Below are 15,960 nucleotides of genomic sequence, written 5' to 3' on the forward strand. Positions count from 1 at the left end.
GAACCAGTGGATTGTGAAGCCGACCCAGCACCCGGGACTGAGGAGTCCGCATCAACCAAAATCACCTCTTCTCGCAGATCGCGTTCCTGAAAAAGAGGCCTCCGAACCCGCTTCGGAGGTGGAACCCCAAAGGTTGCAGTCTGGACAGCCACATGCACGACCTGATCCGGAATCTGCCCCGGTTCCAGCTCTCCAACTGGAGCCACATCCACAGAAGGAGCCACAGTCGTGGAGGTTCTAACCTTCTGGCGGTAATCCTTAAACCCCCCAGAATTGTTGGACCGGCGCGGTTTGGAAGACTCGCCCATTTCCCTTGAGGTCCGGTTCTTTGACCCTGCATCCTGTTTACCTTTGGGTGGACGCTGACCAGACTGAGATGATCTCCGAGTATCCACTTCCTTGCCTTTTCTGTTATTCCTGTCATTCATAACTGCTCCTTTGTAACTTTGCATCGGTCGAGCTGTATCATCTTCCACCGGAACATGCAAAGCCGGGGTGATCTTATTGGTAGCCCATAGTGGACAATTATCCTCATCATGGCACAAGCTAGAGCACTTCTTGCAGCAGCCATGAAGACGCTCATATCGGAGATTGACTATAGTCTCCTGTCCATTGTAGAACTCAATTACCGTGACCAAGCATAAGGGCTTGAAACCATTGACAGTCACTTTCACCCTCCCACCGTCGATATCCACCGCCTCCACTCTCCCAAATTCTGAACCAATGGCACGAAATGTTGGCTCTGCCCAAAATTGTTACTCCCTCTCTGTTTCACAAAAATAAGTTATTTTTTTTTTTTTATAAAGAGCGTTATTCTCCATTTTCAATGTATTTTTATGCTAAATTTTTTAATTTATCCTTAAATCTACATTTTATTTCATTGAATTTAAATTATTAACCACTTATTAGGATAAATATGTAAAATTCAATAATTTCTTAATTTGCTTGAAATGTGTGAAATAACACTTATTAAACTTCGATAGAAATTTATTAGCATATACATATTACTATTTAACATAATGTTAATGATGATATCGAAAAGTAATGTATTGTATTTGTATGAGTAGAGAACTCAAAAAAAAAAACTAAATACAAAAAACTTTTAATTGAAAAAATAATTGATAGAAATGAAAAGCAAAAGGGGTCCGTCCATGTTGACAAGTGGGACGAGGGGTAGCAGTGTAGCACTGCGTGCGGTATGTGCGGTGGTCTGTCCTAATTAAAAGGTCTATAAAACATGCCTGAAAGAAAAAAAAATTCGAACTTGACCATATAGATCTTCAAATAAGTCAATTAGTCACGTGTACGTAGGTAGAGAGTCTTTCATATTTTCGTGACACATAATATAAGTCCAAATACGACTTTACTCGATGTTCATAAAAGTTGAAAAAATATCGTATATTACGAGAGGCTATCATTTTTTCCCCATAAACAAAATAGAAATAGCCTCCTTCCAATAGAGACGTACGAGTCTGCCTCGGTCCCATTTCATTAAGAACAAAAAAAAGGCATTAAGAATGTAAGGAAATTCATATCACTATATTCACAAAAACAAACTATATCACATCTTATAATTATGATTTATGAGTCTCATAACATAAACGAATCTAATTTTCTCAATAACCATTATAGAAGTTGAACCAAAAGTTTTTGAGATTTGTCGGCGACACCTTCTACACCTTTTTTACTCGATGTTCATAAATGTTGATAAAAAAATCTCTGTATATTACGAGAGGCTATCATTTTTTCCCCATAAACAAGATAGAAATACCCTCCTTCCAATAGAGAGTCTGCATCGGTCCCTATCATTAAGAAAAATAAAAGGCATTAAGAATGTTAGGAAATTCATATCACTATTTTCACAAAAGCAAACTATATCACATCTTATAATTATGAGTCTTATAAAATAAACGAATCTAATTTTCTCAATAACCATTATAGAAGTTGAACCAAAAGTTTTTGAGATTTGTTGGCGACACCTTCTTTACCAATCTCTGTACGTAGCTGATTAATTGGGGCTAATGACCGACTATGTTGATGGCGATGAATTAATTAGTTTTGGCCTCATTACAGAAACTGCAATAATACCATAATTACCGAAGAAATTGGTGATTTATAAAAAGGTTTGGACACTAAAGGAGTAACGACCAAACAAAAACAATGTTTGGACACACAAAAAAAAGATAAAAAGGTTTTTACAACAATTATTACACACATGTTTTTTTCCGGTGGTGTGAAGAGAGAAAGAACCATTTGCAGAACAAATAGTGCATGCAGCCAGTACTACTAGCTAGCTATAAGCCTACAACATTGAGATCATAGTTTCTTCTCTCGAAGAGGTATGACCGGATATATATATATATAATCAGGGCAGCAAAAAAATCATCAGGAAAGATCCTAGACAAGGATTTGTTTTGGGTAAATTAAGGCATGCAGGGTTTGTCGTTCATTCTTATTCATATATTAATTGTGTAAGCACGTCCGTTGGACTATATAAAACATGTTTTCCCTGAAAAACCTTAATGATATATAATAAGATGGGGTTCCACGTACGTAAGGGGAGACCAAAATACTCCAATGCACATATAATATTAGTTTAATATCTCATGACTTCTTCCGTACTAGTCCCAACCGATTTATAAAATTTCAAAATTATAGCTGCCGGATAATGACAAAAAAACAAATTAATATAGGATAGGGCTGCATGGGAGTCTTCTCGATCGTCGTCTTACCGTCTCTTCTTGTTTTTCTTCATGCTTTTCGAACATTATTGAATAGCAAAAAGCAAAAGACAAAAAGCTAATGGCACGCAGCCAGGAATTAAACACCATACAAACTCATATTTGTCGTACCCGGCCTTTTGACGAGCTTCCACGGCGAGAGCCTGTTGACGAGCTTCAGCAATAGTGAGAGGGTTCAGCAAGTAAAGATGGTCTCGGATATTTTTCCGCAAGCCACCAACGAAACGAGCCACTATTTGCTGGTCCGAATCTTGCAGATCAACACGCACCAAAAGGGAAAAGAATTGGGTGGAATATTTTTCTACTGAATCCTCTCCTTGTCGCAACATGTGCAAGCGTTGGAACATCATTTCATCGTAGTTGAATGGTAAGAACATCTTACGCATCTTCTTCTTCAGCTTGTCCCATGACATGTTTTTAGGTTTACCCGACAGTGCGCGCGCTGCCTTTAGTTGCGACCACCAAGCTGCGGCTGTTCCACGGAACCGCATCACAACCATGGGAACACGTCGCTCCAAAGGTACGTTTTTGAACTCAAGAGTCTCCTCGACCGCAAAGATCCAATCGAGAAACTCTTCCGCCGATTGTCCGCCATGATACTCCGGAAGTTCAAACTTGAACCCTTGCTCCCACGGCTCTTCTGCAAACGGGTTATATTCATTATTGCACACTTCTTCTGGCTGGACATTGATGTAATCCTCCTCTTTCTGGATGGCGAGAGCTTGCACCGCCGTTGCCATCTGCTTGATATCTCGCTTGAGTGTATGCACATCGTCCGTCCGAGCCGGAGGGGCCATGACCAAGGAACGTTAGCGATTTCTGCTGCTGAAGAAATTTAGAGCTACACGCTAATATAAATATTGGGCTCTATAAATATAGGGCTCTTAGAGCCGCTAGGGTTTCATTGTTGATAGGGATGTATCCGATAGTTTATATGGAAACAAAGTAAAAAGTAAAATTAGGTTTCACCTAAGTAATTAAATTTGTTAAAACACCGAAAGTATAAAGTATTAGCTCTTTCTCAATAAAATATATATATATATATATATATATTATATATATTAACATTTTTGTGCTATACCATTTTAGTTTTACTTATTAAAAAATTATTTACAATAGTATCTTTAAAAAATTGTAAAAAAACCAATAACTAATACCAAAAATTTCTAAAATATCTTTACAACGATATTCTGTTTTCCTTTAAAGTTTTTGAAAAAACCATAATAATCATATTTTAAAACAAAAATCCTAAAATTCTCTAAAACAATATTAACAATTATTCATTCTACTTATAAATCCTAAATGTAATCAATATTCGGATCATTGAATCAAAAATTATATCAACAATCCATTAAGACAGGAAACAATATCTAAGTAACAAATTTGAGCTTTAAATACTATCACTAACAATAAATATAGTATTAAAACATATAAAACTAAATTAAACATTAAATATCTTCTGGTTATTTTCTCACCAAGAATTATTCTTATCAATAATAAAAGGTAAGTAAATCGTAAAACAACAAAAGTACTGTAATAGTATTAGCTCTTCTCAGTAAAAATATATATGTTTCCTTTTTCTTTTCTTCCTTTTTTTTTTTTTGGGGGAAAATGGTTGCATAAATTTGTTAGTATTATATTCTGTAATATAAGTAAATAGTTTTACAACATGTCATGTTTTGCGTAAGTTATGATATACTGATATATAGTGGATTTTGATAAAAAAAATTGGTATTGTCTAAAAATAAAATGATATAAATTTAAATTTAACTAAAATTAATTATCTTATCATTTTTTAAAAAATTAATCAAAACTGAATTTATACAGATCTGAAGCGTTAAATTAAAAGATAAATTAATTGATGGCATAGTATATCCAATTAATCACATTTTTTTCTCGTTGACGAAGATATGGTGAAACAGAGCTCTTAATCATATTGTCCTAAAGTCTTAAACCCAATTAAAAAAAAACCTTTCCAATGCATTTTCCTAATGGAATCATCTTTATAATTGTTACCCACTATACTTTTTTTTGTTCTTTTTGTTAAAAAGTGTAATTAATTAACCACGCTTTCTTACATCATCTTGACGACAATATATAAATGGAATGGTTTCTGATCTTACAACTCTCAATTTGTTAGATATGGACAAAAAGATGACACCATTTCAAACAATAGCTAGAGAAAAATCAAGAATAATGGTTCCATCTATACAACACGAAAGTCATCATTTTCACAAACCTCTCTATGACTATACTTCGAATTAATTACACCTTTAACTATATCGATTTCTTTACTCCTTGTCTTATTATGTGTTGCCGTTTTTCTTCTTCTGTCGTTGACTTCTTTACTCCTCTGATGAAATAAGTAGTAAAACAATACCAGAAAAAATACCAAAACAAAAAATATAGAATATAAAATAGGGAGAACAACTAGATTGACCCAAATTAAGAGGTTAATTACTAAACTAACTCATAAAATGTGAGGATTAGATAAAAACTTACTAATAAGCAAAGAAGTTAGCAAATATATCTAAAAATTTCAGATATTTGGTTTATTTAAAATATTTTGATATTTTGGTCTAAATATATATGCTATTGGTGCTAAATCTTTGAAGTGGCACAGTTCGGTCATGTTTGTAGAGGATTCAGAGTTCGATTCTTGGGAAAAGCATATTTTTAACATGAATGCCGTTTGATTCGGTTCAGTTATTTTCAACTATCCAATCGGTTATTGTTCACTAATCCCGGTTCGGTCCAATAGGGGAGAAGCTTATGATTTAATGGACATAAGGTTTTGTATGATTTGATGGAATTAATTGTTAATTACATGATTTACGCAAGTAACTGAATTCGTTTTTAAACTCCGGTTTACTGAAATTCGGTGATAACCGAATGTCTATTCTTGAAGAAAACCGAACCGGACCACGTTTTAGTCCCTATTCTTGTGTTCTGCAGATTGAGGGAAGCTAATTTTGGGGAAATAGTAAAAAAAAAAAAAAAAAAAAGACTCGAGAGAGAGAGAGATGAGGAAGTTGAATCCGATTATGAAACGAGGATTGAAAGCTGTTGAAGATGGTGGTTTAGTGAAGATCCTCCAATCTGAAATTCGTCACGAAATCTCTCACCCTCGTTTCCAGGTATAGTTTGTTATCTCCTTCTTCTTCTCCTTTGTGTCTCAGACCCTCAGTGTATATAGTCTCGGTTGAGTTTTCGATCAAAATGGTGCTCAACATTAGTTTGATCTGACTCTATTATCAGTTCCAATTTCATTTTTATTGTTCTTTTCTGGATTGAGTGACATTAGAGTATTCGATGTTGAATCACATAAACCCTAGGATTTTCAATTGTTAAAAGCTAAGTACATACATTATATATATAGGGTGCTGAGACTGGTTCTCTTGGAGATTTCAAACTGGAATGGGATTCTCCTGAGAGCCAAGATGTTGTTCTGAGGAGAGAGTTTGATTCAGGGGAGGAGGTTGTAGTCTCTGCTTTACTGAAGCCAGAACCAATAATAATAGAAGATGATGATGATCTAGTGTTTCCTAGGGAAGCTCTTGCCAAAGTGTGTATCAAAAAGCCTGCACTCAGCTCTATCTTGCATTTTGGTTGCCGCGTTTACGAAACAGGATCTGGATGTTCTCATTTCGACGTCGAGAGAGCCTGCTTTACTCGGTCTCTAGTGTCTGCTCCTTCTTCTACTTATAGAGATAACTTCCTCAGGTGAATCATTATATCCTTCTCCCCCTCACTGCTAGATTGAGCTCTTCTAATTACACTTGTAATTAGCATTGCAGACTTACAATTTCATCTAAAAGTGGCATTTTTCTCGGTTTAACAACTTAGGTTGAACTTGTTAGTTAGTTACTTCATCGAAACCTCAAAGCATTTGGTTACATTTTTGCTTGGAGTAGTTGTTCTATCATATGTATCGACAAAGAAAGAAGCAGACTGTTATTGGTTATATGTAGCTTGTTTGATATCAATGACCGATGTTGTTTTCTTCTTTGTAGGCCAGTAGATTTTAAACTATGTTATGAACTACGGCGATATCTAATATCCAAGGGAATAAGTGAAGACTTGACCAATTTTCTCTTGTGTCACCTGAACAAGAAGGAGCAGGATCAGTACGTTAACTGGTTATGCAAGCTTGAATCAACAATGTCACATTCTCCAAGTCCAAAGCCTTGAGTGTGTTTGCCCCATAAGCTTATTTCTTCTTTTCACCTTCTTTTTTTTTCTGTTGTTGTAATTTTGGAATGTTCTTGCAATGGTAAAATGCCTTAGGAGTAGCATTATTAGCTAAAAGAGAGAGTCCTTGCAATTGGATGTTTTTGAGGGAGGGAATATTTTTATTGACAAAATACATGTTAGCTGTTTTAGACTATTTCCAACAAATGGACCCCAAATCGTATGCTTTTGAATGTTCAAGGAAAAGCTTGGTTTGAGATAATAGTAATCGATCTGTACATAAACCATACCCTCATTCATGTATTTGTTGTCTTAATCATAATACAAATATAAACTGAGAAAAGAATCTGACTTTTTATCCAAAGATATGCCTTAAAATTTAAAAAGTGAGAGAAAAAGGTATACTATAAAAAGTCTTTACGAACCGAAAACTGAAAAGCAGCGTCAACGTCAAGTGCTCTGGTTCCTCCACAGTCGAGGCGGCGCATCTCACTATATATATGCTATTTGTTTGGTTTTATAGTTTAATTGTTATTACCTTATATAAATTAAGACGTATGAAATTGTTAAATCTTCGAAGTGGCGCAGTGTCCGCAAACCATGTTTTTACCATGAGTTAGGTTTGATTCGGTTAACCTAATGGAAATCGGTTTTTTTTTTTTTGAAATTCTCATGTACAACATGGTCCCAATAATATCATAAATTAATAATAATGTAAATTTACACATATATATAGATATATATGTTAATATAATAATGTACGTTTTTGCTAAAGCTCATATCTATAAACAATTGTGATGTTGTATTTTCAAACTATAATAATATAAAATATTTTGTAACATGGCGTAAAGATAGCTACATTTTTTTTTTAAGTTTTAAGTTTCTAGATATCCATCATTTACATTTTGATAGTTTGATTGACTATTAAAATACAACAATTGATATTATTTATTCATAAATTCGAATTTATGTATGTCATGTGTATAAGTGAATTTGTCTTTGTATTTGTAATTTATTGTTAATAATATTTTTTAAATATTACAAATTCAATTCCAATAACATAAAATTTAGAACATCTAAAATTTAGAATATCTAAAAGCCTTAGATTCTAGCTTATTCTGACATTATAATATACAGAATTCCGATTTTGTTTCTGTTGAGAGGGAGAGGGAGATGCTGACCTGGGTACGCCATGGATCACTCTTCGATCCGTTGGTCCGTGGTATGCCAACACTGCTACCCTTCCTCTACCTTGGGTCTGATTCGCCATCCTATGTAAATCAGTTTTGATGCTTCCGCATTTCTGAGCGAAACTGTTGTATGAATCCATTCTTTTTTTTTTGTGTGTTTCTAGGGATTGAAAGATCCGAGATTATCCTCCCTCCTCGACCAAGAAAAAACAAATCAGGTGGAGTTATCCTAAAATAAAGTAGAGTAGGAGGCATCAGAATTTTGTTGGTCTAATATGTATAAATAATGGAACTGTTTTTCACATAGTTTACTTAAGTTAATCCTATTTAACAAAATTTAAATCTAACATTTAACTCTCGCAGTTCTAGATGTAATAATATATCTATATATATATAATCTTGATGTAATAATATATATATATATATAATCTTGTTCAACACTAAAATAACAAAGAAATTGAACTAAGAAAAAGACATATACTAGTACATTTGGTGCACAAAAAAAAATTCAAGTACAATTAGGAACGGAGGGAGTGGAATATATGTTTTGGTGATTAGTCTAAACTGGCTAATACAAATTTGCTGCTCATTTTGGTGGTGATATATCAAATTTTAGTATTACATAAAATTAGATTTTCTTATATTATAATGGTCAATTAGTGAGATTTACATTGGTCATGAGGATAGTTTATTCTCTTTATGAAAATGGATCAAACATTGATTTATATTATATAGATATATAGATATATAATTTTTTAATTGAAGTCCACACAAAATAATCATTTTAGCAAATATATCATTAAATTCAAATCAGTTAATGAAAAAATATCAAAAATATTAAAAACTGACTAGTAAGGAAAGAAGTTAGCAAATATATCTAAAACTTCTAGATATTTGGTTTATTTAATATATTTTGGTATTTTGGTCTAAACATATATGCTATTTGTTTGGTTTTATAGTTTAATTGTTATTATCTTATATAAATTAACACGTATGAATTTGTTAAATTTTCGACGTGGCGCAGTGGCCACAATTCATGCTCATGTTTGTTGTGGACCAGGTTCGATTCTCCGGTAAAACATATTTTTAAAATGAGTTAGGTTTGATTCGGTTAACCTAATGGAAATCGTTTCGGTTTGGTTCGATTTTTAACCGATATGATTTAGACCTAACCAATTTCCTCTTGTGTCACCTGAACAAGAAGGAGCAGGATCAGTATGTTAACTGGTTACGCAAGCTTGAATCAACAATGTCACATTCTCCAAGTCCAAAGCCTTGAGTGTGTGTTTGCCCCATAAGCTTATTTCTTTTCACCTTCTTTTTCTTTTTTGTTGTTGTAATTTTGGAATGTTCTTGCAATGATAAAATGCCTTGGGAGTAGCATGATTAGGCTATTTATTTAGCTAAAAGAGAGTCCTTGCAATTGGATGTTTTACCGACAAAATACATGTTAGCTGTTTTATACTATTTCCAACAAATGGGACCCCAAAATCTTGTATGGTTTTGGATATTCAAGCAAAGGTTGGTTTGAGCTTTGATCTTATTACAGACGATTAGTCCTGAGATAATAGTGATCGACCTCTACATTCATGTATTTGTTTTTTTTAAATCAATACTTAAATCATAATACAAATATAAACTAAGAAAAAATCTGACTTTTAATCCAAAGATATGCCTAAAAAGTTTAAAAGTGAGAGAAAAAGGAATAATATGAAAAGTCTTTACGAACCAAAAACTGAAAAGGGAAATGAGAACAAAAATTCGTAGCACGGCAGCGTCAAGTGCTCTGGTTCCTCCACAGTCGAGGCGGCGCATCTCACTCCCCTTTTAGTGGTTTTTTTTTTAATAATCCATCCATTATTTGAATACAATAAAGCAACATGTTTTTTTTCCTAACCAATCAATTACTATTTTTTTTATAATGTGATTAGTTTAAATAAGCTGCCGAATGTTTGACAATTTGTAATTTGATTATGTGTGATGTGCAAATGGAAAGTCCAAACATCATATAGTACTTCAATTTGTATAACCGGCCTAATCATATCTTAGTAGAAATATACTATAATGTGTGTACTACTTGTAGTTTGTTTAATTATTCTCGGAAACACAAATGTATATAATTGTGAATCTGTAATCTACTCACGTGACATAGCATCATACATAGATACTAGTAAAAAATAAACAATTATAAAGCATAGAGATCTTTGAGGTTTACAAATTTGATAAAGACATACAAAAAAAAAAAATATTATCACAACACAAACATGTATGTGGACCAAATTGTAAAATATAAATATTCGACCGGGTCGGATCAATTATCCGAAATCACGAATGAGACAAAAATGAAATTTGAATATATGGGCTCTATATCGGAGCATATAATTCGGGTCGGGTTTGAGTAATCCAATAAAAGCAACTACTCTCTCAAACCAATCCGTAGCTCAATCCTCTTTCTCTTTCTCTCAGTCTCAGACTCTCTCAGCTGACTTCGCGCCGGCGAAGTTTAATCTATACAATGTCTAATTTGCTACGGGATTTCGAGGTGGACGCGAAGAACCCGTCGCTAGAAGCTCGACAGAGATGGAGGTCGTCCGTCTCTATCGTGAAGAACCGTACTCGTCGTTTTCGTAACATCCGGGATCTCGATAAGCTTGCTGACTACGAGAACAAGAGACACCAGATCCAGGTTCCAATTTTTCTTTTCTCATCTTTTTGTTATTCGAGTTCTGTTTTTTTTCGTGACGGCGTCGTGTTCATAAACAACGACGGAGATAGCATAAAAAGTTTAAGTATAGTTTTACGAGGAGACTTTTCCTTTTTCATGAAAACTCAAACTCATAGTGATGAAAAGTTAAAACCACTTTTGAGTGAATTAAGGATTTAATTAAAAAAAAACTCAATGTCTAATCATCTTTTTGCTTTGTATCTTTTCTACACTTTCTTGAAAGTCTTTTTTTTGTTTGGTGCAAATAGAAAGCATTATTATAAAACTGTTTAATTTGTATCTTAATGACATAGTATAAATGTACAAATGTGTTATCTTTTTTTTTTTGGGTCATTAATCATAACGTAATATATAAGTTGGGATGTATTATTTGTTTCGTCGTTATCTTTGTGTAATATTCAATTTAGGGAAACCAATATTTTAATTGCCAACCACACATATGATAATGACATCTAAGTTGTATAGTTTCTCACTAGTGTCCTCTACTGTGTTTTTTTACATATGGATGCTTTCTTGTCGTTAGCTTACTAACAAGGATGAGCCAATTTGAGAGGCCACGAAAAAAAAAGTCTGACCCTTTTATTTAGTTTCTAACTCTTCTTTTTGCGACTGAATCCAAACACCAAAGGACGAATTCTATTTTCAATACTTGTGCCTTTTTTTTTCATCTATAATTAGCATTTTTTGTTTTTTCCTTCAATTTATTATCTAGTTCTTGACTTATGTACGAGTACGACTCTTTGACTTCTTGTGTGCAATTGCTATACTTAAGTTACAAGGAAACTTCGCCTAGTGTGTCTATTCGTAAGGTTCTGAAACAGAGATATCACCATTATTCTCTCTCTCCCCACTTGCACAAACCTAATAAAGAAGCATTTTTGGGATTCTTTTGGATATGATGAGAGCTCATTGTCTTTTCTTCTTTTTCCCTTTTGGTCTCTTTTTTTTTTTTTTTTCTAGCGTTGAAATTGAATCACTTTTTAGTCTGTTTTAAATAAAGCAAAATGTTTTATAGCCCAACTGTTGAATAAAAGAAAGGGATTGTAGCTTCCATTCTTAAACTCAGATCTTAAAGTGAGGGGACTGATTAGCACTTTAGATGCTATTAATAATCCTGGTTCCCTAGATATCTTGGCTACAATAGGTTTAGTTGTGTTTTGTAAGATGAGATCAGTGATATAATTGACGTTCCAATGGTGTTGCAGTCTTGCAGAAACCTACTATCTTAGAAAACATAATGAAAATTAAGCAAGCAATGGATTTGTTCTTCTTCAGTTTCCTATATGACCAAAGATTTGCATGTTGTGGTGATTTAATTTATCTGTTACCTCACTCTCTTTACTCATTATCAGGAAAAGATCCGAGTTGCTTTCTACGTTCAAAAGGCAGCTCTTCAATTCATCGATGGTAAGATATGCATGCTACTAGATTTATATGGTGACTGAGTTTATATGGTGATGTTAACTTTTCTTTTCTGTAGCTGTTGCTAGGCCGGAATACAAGCTCAGTGATGAGGTTAAGGGAGCCGGATTCTCTATTGAAGCAGATGAACTTTCATCTATGGTTCGCAAAAATGACACTAAGAGCTTGTTACACAAAGGTGGAGTTGAAGAAATTGCTAAGAAAGTATCTGTATCTCTCTCTGAAGGCATTCGTTCGAGTGAAGTTCCTACCAGGGAAAAGATATATGGAGAAAATCGTTACACTGAGAAACCAGCCAGATCTTTCTTTATGTTTGTTTGGGAAGCGCTCCATGACATAACCCTTATCATCCTTATGGTGTGCGCTGTAGTATCAATAGGCGTGGGTGTTGCCACAGAAGGATTTCCACAGGGAATGTATGATGGGACGGGGATCTTGCTAAGTATACTCTTGGTTGTCATGGTTACTGCGATCAGCGACTACAAGCAATCTTTGCAGTTCAGAGACTTGGATCGAGAGAAGAAGAAGATTATTGTACAGGTCACCAGAGATGGGAACAGACAAGAAATCTCCATTCATGATTTGGTCGTTGGAGATGTAGTTCATCTATCTATTGGGGATCAAGTTCCAGCTGATGGGATTTTTATATCTGGATACAACTTGGAGATAGACGAGTCAAGCTTATCGGGCGAGAGTGAACCGTCACATGTGAGTAGAGAGAAGCCTTTTCTGCTTTCAGGAACCAAAGTTCAAAACGGTTCTGCAAAAATGCTGGTGACGTCAGTTGGTATGAGGACTGAGTGGGGAAAGTTGATGGAGACGCTGGTTGATGGTGGAGAAGATGAGACTCCTCTGCAGGTGAAGCTCAATGGGGTTGCAACAATAATTGGTAAGATTGGTCTAAGCTTTGCTGTGCTTACGTTTCTGGTATTGTGCATAAGGTTTGTCTTGGAGAAAGCAACATCTGGTAGCTTCACCAACTGGTCATCTGAAGATGCAATGACGCTACTTGACTACTTTGCAATCTCTGTAACTATCATTGTCGTTGCCGTACCCGAAGGTTTACCTCTAGCAGTGACCTTAAGTTTGGCATTTGCTATGAAGAAGCTGATGAGTGACAGGGCACTTGTGAGGCATCTTGCTGCATGCGAGACTATGGGTTCTTCTACTTGCATCTGCACTGACAAGACAGGGACCTTGACTACTAATCACATGGTGGTCAACAAAGTATGGATCTGTGATAAAGTTCAAGAGAGGCAAGAGGGAAGTGGAGAAGGCTTTCAGTTAGAACTACCAGAAGAAGTTCAGAGTATTCTTTTGCAGGGCATATTTCAGAACACTGGTTCTGAAGTTGTTAAGGATAAAGATGGAAACACTCAAATCCTAGGATCCCCAACGGAAAGAGCAATACTCGAATTCGGTTTGCTTTTAGGTGGTGATTTTGGCGCACAACGCAAAGAGCATAAGATACTCAAGATTGAGCCGTTCAATTCAGACAAGAAGAAAATGTCTGTTCTTATAGCTCTTCCTAGAGGTGGTGCACGAGCTTTCTGCAAAGGAGCATCTGAAATAGTGTTGAAAATGTGCGAGAATGTTGTGGACTCGAGTGGAGAATCTGTTCCACTGACTGAAGAACGGATTAAGAGTATCTCTGATATCATAGAGGGTTTTGCTTCAGAGGCTCTGAGGACTCTCTGCTTGGTTTACAAAGATCTAGATGAAGCTCCTAGTGGAGATCTCCCTGATGGAGGCTACACAATGATAGCAGTTGTTGGTATCAAAGATCCAGTACGTCCGGGTGTTAGGGAAGCCGTTCAGACTTGTCAAGCTGCTGGAATCACTGTCCGTATGGTCACTGGAGATAACATAAGCACAGCCAAAGCAATTGCTAAGGAATGTGGCATATTTACTGAAGGAGGTTTAGCTATAGAAGGTTCAGAATTCCGGGATTTGTCTCCTCACGAAATGAGGAACATTATCCCCAAAATTCAGGTTCTTTGATATATGGTAGCTAGAATGAATTGTTATCCTATTGAAAATGTTAAGTATATTAAAATTTCCTTGGTTCTGCCTTCAGGTAATGGCTCGGTCTCTGCCACTGGACAAACATACTTTAGTCAGCAACTTGAGAAAAATTGGAGAGGTAGTTGCAGTGACTGGGGATGGGACAAACGATGCTCCTGCATTGCATGAAGCAGACATTGGACTTGCAATGGGAATAGCTGGAACAGAGGTAACCCCTAGTTATTCTCTTAATACTGGTTTGGTTAATCAAAAAGACTTGAGATTTAACGTTCCCGAAATATGCAGGTTGCAAAAGAGAATGCTGATGTGATCATCATGGACGATAACTTTAAAACAATAGTAAATGTCGCTAGATGGGGACGTGCTGTATATATAAACATTCAGAAGTTTGTTCAGTTCCAGCTAACTGTTAATGTTGTTGCTCTGATCATCAACTTCGTCTCTGCTTGCATCACAGGTACCATCAGACAACATTCAGACACTGTCTTTCTTCTATTATTTGGTCATATATAATAACTGTTTCTTTTGGTTTCTTATTTAATCCAGGATCTGCTCCACTCACTGCTGTGCAACTGCTTTGGGTCAACATGATCATGGACACACTTGGTGCATTGGCTCTAGCAACAGAACCTCCCAATGAAGGTTTAATGAAACGTGCACCAATCGCTAGAACTGCTAGCTTCATCACCAAAACCATGTGGAGAAACATCGCAGGTCAAAGCGTTTACCAGTTGATTGTCTTGGGAATTCTCAATTTCGCAGGCAAGTCAATTCTCAAACTCGATGGCCCTGACTCCACAGCCGTTCTCAACACAGTCATCTTCAACTCCTTTGTCTTTTGCCAGGTACCGCTCTGAAACAAAAACACTAACTCAACTCTTATATAAAGAATAAGTAACATGATATATCAAATGGTATGCAAAAACAGGTATTCAATGAGATCAATAGCCGGGAGATAGAGAAGATAAATGTGTTCAAAGGAATGTTCAATAGCTGGGTCTTCACATGGGTAATGACAGTGACGGTAGTGTTCCAAGTGGTCATAGTGGAGTTTCTTGGAGCATTTGCTAGCACCGTTCCGCTGAGCTGGCAACATTGGTTATTATCAATCTTGATAGGATCATTGAGTATGATTGTAGCCGTCATCCTCAAATGCATACCAGTGGAGTCTTGTGACCATCACGATGGCTACGACCTGCTTCCTTCTGGTCCTTCTTCTTCCAACTCTGCCTGATAACGTTTCTATATGTTCATCTTTTTCTTTTTTTTTGTTATCCACATAGTGATTTTCAAATATGTAAGTTTTCTGCTTATTTGGATACTACTGGCACTGCACATCCTTATTTCTTTTACCACGAATGAAAATTTTGTTTTTTCACTTATTCCAATCCTCTCTATACGAACTTGTGGTTGTAATGTAAACTCTCGCTGCTGTTGAACGCCATTAAACAAACACGTTGTTAGAAGTATTTAGTAGATACTAAATACGTAATGTGATTAGTCTATTGACTATATTGACAAGATTCGTTTGTGACAATGACAACAATTGACATCTACTATTTTCGTATCCTATAAACATCTACGGTTATAGCCTTTTAGGTAATGTGATATGTATATACATCATTATCTTTCCTTGTCGTAAAGGTGAAGCCTATAATTTACAAAT

At 35.4% G+C, this 15,960-nt stretch overlaps 2 protein-coding genes across 3 annotated transcripts; both read left to right on the forward strand.

Moving 5' to 3' along the window:
* The first annotated feature begins 5,674 nt into the window (after nucleotides 1-5,674).
* Nucleotides 5,675-7,194, forward strand: LOC104785221 (uncharacterized). Of its 2 annotated transcripts, XM_010510396.3 has the most exons (3): nucleotides 5,675-5,878; nucleotides 6,121-6,464; nucleotides 6,755-7,194. In XM_010510396.3, exons 1-3 carry the CDS (start codon nucleotides 5,765-5,767, stop codon nucleotides 6,930-6,932), a joined length of 636 nt encoding a protein of 211 aa, XP_010508698.1. In that variant the 5' UTR covers nucleotides 5,675-5,764; the 3' UTR covers nucleotides 6,933-7,194. The 2 variants fall into 2 exon arrangements, with proteins under 2 accessions (XP_010508698.1, XP_087369194.1); XM_087513068.1 differs by lacking the exon at nucleotides 6,755-7,194 and having other exon boundaries at nucleotides 5,700-5,878; nucleotides 6,121-6,468.
* Nucleotides 7,195-10,343: 3,149 nt separating this feature from the next.
* On the forward strand, nucleotides 10,344-15,676 carry LOC104785222 (calcium-transporting ATPase 4, plasma membrane-type). Its single transcript, XM_010510398.3, has 7 exons — nucleotides 10,344-10,808; nucleotides 12,200-12,254; nucleotides 12,328-14,261; nucleotides 14,347-14,502; nucleotides 14,580-14,751; nucleotides 14,841-15,139; nucleotides 15,223-15,676. The coding sequence occupies exons 1-7, from the start codon at nucleotides 10,638-10,640 to the stop codon at nucleotides 15,526-15,528; spliced, it is 3,093 nt and encodes a 1,030-aa protein (XP_010508700.2). The 5' UTR covers nucleotides 10,344-10,637; the 3' UTR covers nucleotides 15,529-15,676.
* Nucleotides 15,677-15,960: the final 284 nt, after the last annotated feature.

The sequence above is a fragment of the Camelina sativa genome, chromosome 5 (genome assembly GCF_030686135.1).
Source record: "Camelina sativa cultivar CO46 ecotype springtype chromosome 5, ASM3068613v1".
In the NCBI taxonomy this organism is placed as follows: domain Eukaryota; kingdom Viridiplantae; phylum Streptophyta; class Magnoliopsida; order Brassicales; family Brassicaceae; genus Camelina; species Camelina sativa.